Source organism: Penaeus chinensis, chromosome 10 (genome assembly GCF_019202785.1).
Source record: "Penaeus chinensis breed Huanghai No. 1 chromosome 10, ASM1920278v2, whole genome shotgun sequence".
NCBI lineage: Eukaryota > Metazoa > Arthropoda > Malacostraca > Decapoda > Penaeidae > Penaeus > Penaeus chinensis.
This window is the reverse complement of record NC_061828.1, coordinates 6,754,018-6,761,517: the sequence shown is the minus strand read 5'-3', so window position 1 is coordinate 6,761,517 and position 7,500 is coordinate 6,754,018. Positions and strand designations below refer to the sequence as shown.

The following is a 7,500-nucleotide window of genomic DNA, read 5'->3' as shown; positions in this document are numbered from 1 at the left end:
TTCTTTTCCTTGATATATAGTTCCTAGAGACATTAGAATGGACAACAGAATATTTACTTTTACCAATATATCTTTCTATACTTGTTCACACATGACAAACTTTTGACTCTCTTTGGCTTCTTTCAGCTTATAAAAATTGAGAGACAGAAGTTTTGATTAACTTTATAGTGGCATAAACACATTATATTTTGTTAGGATCTCATTTATGACCAGAGATGAAAAGGATTAACTCAGTGAAATACAAAACTGTAAGCTGTCATATTTTTATTGAATTTTTGCAATCAGTTATCTATAAAAGTGATGACAAATGAAAACAAATATTTTGATAAACATTTACAGTAGACAAGGGACACATAGAAAATGTATGTACACATACTACCTACAGAGGTTATGCATTATCAAAGTTGCACACCTTGCTAGTGGTTCTAGCAGTTTACACAAGTACAAACCACATGTAATAACATCATCTTGCAGAATAAGGTGATGAGTAGGCAGATCTATAGATGGAGGGTACATATTGCACTCTGCAATGGATGCCAGCTGCAAAATCATTATTTTCAATAAGCATGAAAATTTGACATTTACAAGTTATAACATTTACTCTGAAATCCCATATGAAGTTGACATCAAAAACTTTGTAAACTCCTTCTCTCTTATGATTATTCAAACTTTTCTTACTCGTTGTCTACCTGCATTTTAAATTGTTATAAAAAATATCTAAACAAAATCTCAATTAGGAAAAAAAAAAAGATTGGAAGCCAGTTCAGGACAACCTGCAAATCAAATACACAGTCCATTCACAACAAGCTCCATATACCTCCATTCAGACAATTAAATGATGACTCAAGCAAGTGTTAAATACATGTGAAATTCCCTGTTCCATTTACCAGCTGTCAGAAAAGTGGAAAAAAAAAAAGATGAACAATAACAGCATCAATAATAATTCCATAAAAAAAAAAACAAGATACTGGTCCTTTAGTCATATATTTAATGCAAAAGAAACGATGACCAACATATTCATGCTCATCTTCGAGTGGTCCCATGGATATTATTCTGCTTAGCACTCACCGGTAGAAATACTTTTTTTTTATTTTGTTTTGTTTTTTCAAAGTACTGTACTGCATTATTTTCAATAAGTGACACCTAAAAAAAGTGTCATAAAAGCAAAATACAAACACATCACACACACAAAAAAGCAAAAAAAATTTCTAAACAAACCACAAAAATGTATTTTCTAAAACTTCCACAATATAACAGTATAATATAACAATAAATTAAAAACAATTATCAGTATTAGAGTAGGATCCTCACTATTACTCAAGAGTGAGGGATGCAGCCTGTGAAGCACTGTGGACACAGGTCACAGACTACAAACGTAAACTGAGTAACGTTTATGACTTCCTCGTGCCACTGTAGTTTTGCTGGATTTATGATGTTCAACTTAGCTGCTGTTTACATGACACAGTTTGCCTGCTGGAGTCCTTAAATGATATAATTATCAAATAGAAAAGAGTCTGATATGTACATTATGCACCAATATATTCATCTAAGATGCCATGTCACTCGTACTTTTATCACATTCATCCTTTCCTTTCTTTTGCTTTACAAAGATAAAAGCTATGAATACAAAGATTCTCATAAACCGGATGTAAGACAATATCTTTCTCAAAACATCAAAGAATCCAAAGAAAAAGAACAGTTACTTCCATCAAATACAAGCAAAAGATTACTTTGAAGACAGAGAGCTAAAGTTGTCCAAAACTTCTTTCCTCAAAATGACATCCTCTACAGTGGCACTTGAACACCTTATAAACTAAACCTATAATTTATTTTATTTATTTTCTTTTAACATATTCAAAAGTGGGAGACAGAAAGCAATGAGCACATGAATACTTAAAGAAAAAGAATAAGAAAAAAAACAGCAAACATCTTTGGATATGGGGAATTTGAAGGCATCAGGGAATTCCAAACAGAATCCATTCAGGACCAGTGGGAAATGCTCCTCTGTTCTATGGTTCTTTTCTGCAGAAGTTTCTCCAGTACTTGTCTGTGTATAGTTGAGTTGGCATGGAAATCATTATATCACCTATATAAAAATGTGATCATAAATCAAAATAAAAAAAAATGTATTTGAAAAGCATCATTGGTATTGTATTAAAAATCTATAGTCGGTCATAATGTCATGATATCATTTGCTTTCTTCAAGTGTAACTCTTATACCAGGCAAAAGACTGCCTCAAGCCCTTTTATATGTACAAGGGGAAGTCAGCTTTCCATAAATCATAGAGACAATGCACTATAACTCATAGTCTTCCTAAATAGAGCTATTCATTATATATTAAAATTCAAGAGCTTTACTCTACACAACTAGACATTTTTTCTCCATAATTCCCAATTCACAAATCAAATTTATATCTATATTACATGAGTTTAAAGTTTTCCACTGGATAGAGATGAAAAGCTTATGCTTATAAATTTAGCTTAACATATCAAATAAAACATTACTACCATCATATATGTATGTATGTCTTGCCAGAGGCTAAATATATGAGTAACTTCTATAACGTTTATGTATTTTTTTTGGATGGATATTGTGCTGCGGAATTCATTTCCTGTGACATCTACCATTAAATAGAAAAAAAAAGACAAAGGTGGAGATTTGATAGATCTATTATTGACAGGGAGTAAAAATCTACGAAGTATGATCTTCTAACATGTAACATACATGGGCAAGTTTACAAATCACAGATGCATAGAAAGAATAGATGCTGACACATTAACTGTTCAAGAGACAGACTTAATATATTGTGGCAACGTGGGAATTTACTCTACTTTTTGGTCGCTCTACAAAGTAGCAAAACATAAATCTTTGACATATTATGATGCAATATAACCTTACCCTGCTCTGTATAAACCTTTTTTTTTTTTTTTGACATCCTACATCCTACTCTGCCAACTCCTTGAGTTACACTTCATCCCACAAAATCTGAGCATATTCAACACATGACGCTAATCAGCAGGGCCTGTCGGCAGGTAATAATCCCTTCCCTCAGACAGTCATGCCCACACTGTCCGTCCTTAATTAGTCCGCAACAATCACAGGAAAAGCACACTTCTGCTCAGACTTTTCGGCCGTCCAACCCTTAGCGAGCAAGAGAGCCCATGGGAGGGGTGGGGGAAGAAACGGCCACGGGATCTCCACTTCGTGTTATTAGTTAGCTAAGATGGAATCATAGAATGGTGCACTTGGCCAGCCAACTACTGATGGGCTTGCGTGGGGGCTCATTGGGCTTGATCGTGTGGCCGCCCTTGGGGGGATTGCTGGCCTCCTGGAAGAATGAAAGAACTCTATTAAGGACAGAATACGTGGGGGGGAAAGACATGAAATGGCGACATACCAGTCACAAAAAGTTATGCATCTTATAAGATTGATACTATAAGTGAATCGGTTTCTAAAAGCTTTTATGATTTTGTAAATAGAAAGTCCTTACATAATTTCTAGGCATTAACATATAGATTTATACAAAACATCGCACATCTCAAATCTCCACACAAAACAAATAATTTGCATTCAAACACTGCAAATCTTTGCTAATGCCTTTAAACAAAATATTACAATAACCAATAATCAAAATCAATCAAAACACTTACACTCTCTTTAAGCCAATAACAAGAAATGAAATTACATAAGCATTATCAGAACATGCACATGCTGAAGAACTCTTATTATCATTGCACAAATTAACCCAATGCTGCTGGGGATGGCATGTTATTAATTGTCTTTGTGTGGGTAAGTCACCAAGGAGTCATTTACTAGTTCAGCCTCTCTCACCTGCTTACCCTTTTCCTTGATTTACAGAAATGTTCTTTTTTTTCTCATATAGCTATTAGTATTTTTAATAACATTATAATATCAATAATGTCAAAAGAAATAATAACAGCACCAATATTAACAGAATCAGTAAAAAAGGAGGAAATAAGGTGAGGTCACTAGGTCTACTAATTGACTCTTTGTTGGCTGAGCAACTGTGGAATTATCAGTAAACATACTTCACAAAACAAAACTTGTTCCCAGCAGCATTGAGTTAAATCACAGAAGGCTACTACCTATTACTTTGCATGATAAAAACTCTTCCAAAGTAAAAGAAAAGAAAAAAGAAAAAAACAAAAAAAGAGAGCAAGAGAGAAAGAGAGAGAGAGAGAGAGAGAGAGAGAGAGAGAGAGAGAGAGAGAGAGAGAGAGAGAGAGAGAGAGAGAGAGAGAGAGAGAGAGAGAGAAAGAGAGAGAGAGAGAGAGAGAGAGAGAGAGAGAGAGAGAGAGAGAGAGAGAGAGAGAGAGAGAGAGAGAGAGAGAGAGAGAGAGAGAGAAAAAGAGAGAGAGAAAAAGAGAGAGAGAGAAAGAGAGAGAGAGAAAGAGAGACAGAGAAAGAGAGAAAGAGAGAAAGAGAGAGAGAGAGAAAGAGAGAAAGAGAGAGAGAGAGAGAGAGAGAGAGAGAGAGAGAGAGAGAGAGAGAGAGAGAGAGAGAGAGAGAGAGAGAGAGAGAGAGAGAGAGAACACACTGTAAGGCCTCATTTCAATCTCCTCCTCAAGAGTGCAGAAGAAAACAACACTTGTCTACAGTCCACTCATGTTCTCAACCAAAGACCAACACAGAAATTTAAAAGTTCCTGGTCACACATAAACAGTTCTAATAGATTCTGCATGGAAATTTTATAGACCTCTTATAGCTGGGCACACCTATAGCTGTCATGAAGAACCAACTCATCATGACAGGTATGGATATAGGCGTCATGACTCCCTAAAGTAAGTCAAGCGGGAAGTTCTGCTATGGGTAGCAGACTCCCCGGCCAAAAAGCTAGACGGTTGCCAGAAGTCACCAGAATGAGTGACACTAGGAGATTTCTGGTGCCGTCATTGTAGGATTAACAGAGGCTACAGTTTACGATAAAAAAAAAAAAAACTCTTTTATTCACATAGGAATATCACAAAAGATAAAACAAACTCATTTCAACCTATGAAACTACATAAAACTTGCATATCAAATTTATGTAAATCATGAAAATATTCTAAAGATCATTATGTAAATATCTTAAACTAAATGAATAATCATCCCTAATTGAAATTTTACATAAATATCTTTGCTGCTGCCTTTTCCATCTACAGTTTCATGAATATTAATCTTTGCAGAATATACTGAGACACATTAAATCTGCACTCATTTTCCAAAGAAAACCCAACACTACTGCAAGTCACTGGGGAACTATGGTGGTTTAATTTGTATGAAAAGACTATCTAAAATATGTAGAATATGTGACAAAATCTGAAGATTTAATTATAAAGGCATTTTTTTTTTTTTTTTGTGGAGTTGCTCATTTTCATAAGTCGCATTGAACTTTTGTCACAATCTATGCTAAACTGATGGTTATAGAAATCATCCAAAATGGCACCACATCATATGTACGTAAAAAATGCATCATTGCGAGTCCTTTGAAACCACAAAAAATAATAAAAATCATACATACATCACTACTTACAACAACCTACATTACCCACACCACTATTGAAATCCAAAATCAACACTCTCTCTGATAAACATGTTCCAATTCTAGCTTAACAAGACACATATCCACCTACAATTTGTGGAAAGAAAATATAATTCTTCTCAGAGTCTAGAAAGTCAACCAACAGCAACAACATAACAATATATATATAACAGAAAATTCAATATATATAATACAAATGCTCTGGAGGAAAAGGGGGCTGCTGTGAATCATTCATTATGTGAAATGGAAACCAAAACCAAATTAAAAACAATTAATTGCATGCGTTCTTTTAAATAACATAACATTACCTTCTATAGAGCCAGTGAAACAACATAGCAGACAGGTAGAACAGAAAAAGAGAAGTGAATGAAAAAAAATACAAAAAATATTAATATTTGTTTTTAAACAAGTCCATTTACATGTATTGTGAGATTGTGACTCAGACAGAAATAATTATGTGTTTCAAATGGAAACAGATGGAAACACAGGGATGGAGAACATGTATTTATATAACTGCTTATGCATGCATGTATGTATGTATCAGTGTATATAAGTAGATGTGTGTGTGTGTGTGTATAGTTATAAGTTGGCAAGCATAAAAGCATGCTAACCTGTCTGCCTGCTTGCCTGCCTGCCTGTCAGTCTGCATATATGTGTGTATGTAAGGACCAAGATATATATATATATATGAAATATATGCATGTATATTGTTTTTTTTCCATTTATTCAGGTATATATGTAATGTGTACCTATTTGGACATATTTTCAAATAGATACAAATGAATGTAAAAAGGAAAATGTGTACTTATTGATGTAATTATCAAAATATACACCTAAATATATTTACAAGTGTGTCCCTTTCCATGCGATGGTGCAAATGCATGTGTTTGTGTGACAGTGCATATGCACATGCTACTTTTTGGCAGTGAAACTGTATACTGAACTAAGAGAATTAAAAAAAAGTGCCTCTCTGTCTATTTCTGCAGAAACATTAGCAAAATCTGATAAATAATAATTTAAAAAATACAAACAACGTAAAAAAGAAGATTCAAAAGTCACTCAGTTTCACATTATGCCATTCATAAAATAAATATCGTTCGCAGCACACACAACCCTGCTCATTCCCCTTGCACCCACTCACTCTCTGCCCTCTCTTCTTAACCAAGTCCCATTCTGTTCTAATTCCTTATAATTTGTTACAATCTATCCTATAATTTCGCATAAGCCACAATCATGCCATAAATTTCAAAAAGAGAATCACCATTACAATGCAACACTATCTCAATGAGGTAACATAGAGACCTATCACCTATCCATTTATAAATGTTTTCAGTCATATCAATCACTTTTTATGTACTTTTTAAAAGAAGGTCACAGCAAATGTCCAACTGTATTTTCTTTTTCTTACCGCAATATCACACACATAAACAAAAAAATATAGTAGATAAATATTCCTATTACCAGTTTATGGCTGTATCATGTAAGTATGGCATAAATTTGGACAATGCACAGCTATATATGCAAATGGATGCCCCTTCAGGAAAATTGCATTCCATATCAATTAAATAAGTCTGAAGACAAAAAAAACATGCTAAGTAAATAGAAATTTGTAAGAAAACACCAATCAGGCACAAGTGATTGCAGTATAACTTTAAGAAACGTAATTTCAATTACATATAAAAACAAGCATTACTGATTTAGAAAGAATTAACACAAAAAGAGTATGTTCTTAATTTAAAATGAATAGCATACCTAAAAGTTTTTATATTCAATTCTTATACCTTTGTTTACTACCAAGATTTACAGAAGATTTTAAAATTCACTTTATAACTTATATTTCCAATAACCTTTATTAATATCAATAAGTTATTAAAGTTTCCATACACACATCCTTTTCACCACTAGATGTTAATATGCCTCTTTTCTATTAACACATAGTCCTCCCTCCAAATGAGAT

At 33.6% G+C, this 7,500-nt stretch overlaps 1 protein-coding gene across 2 annotated transcripts in view; it reads right to left on the bottom strand.

The window, feature by feature from the left end:
• Nucleotides 1-249: 249 nt before the first annotated feature.
• Nucleotides 250-7,500, bottom strand: part of LOC125029506 (ras-related protein Rab-8A-like) — an 18,629-nt gene continuing 11,378 nt past the window's right edge. Inside the window, exons 5-6 of one of the 2 annotated variants that reach the window (XM_047619434.1) lie at nucleotides 5,852-5,854; nucleotides 250-3,329 (exon numbers count right to left, since the gene is read on the bottom strand). In XM_047619434.1, the coding sequence (XP_047475390.1) occupies nucleotides 3,231-3,329; nucleotides 5,852-5,854 (102 nt within the window). In that variant the 3' untranslated portion in view covers nucleotides 250-3,230. The remainder of the gene's footprint in view (nucleotides 3,330-5,851; nucleotides 5,855-7,500) is intronic. The other variant, XM_047619435.1, reaches the window with a different exon arrangement.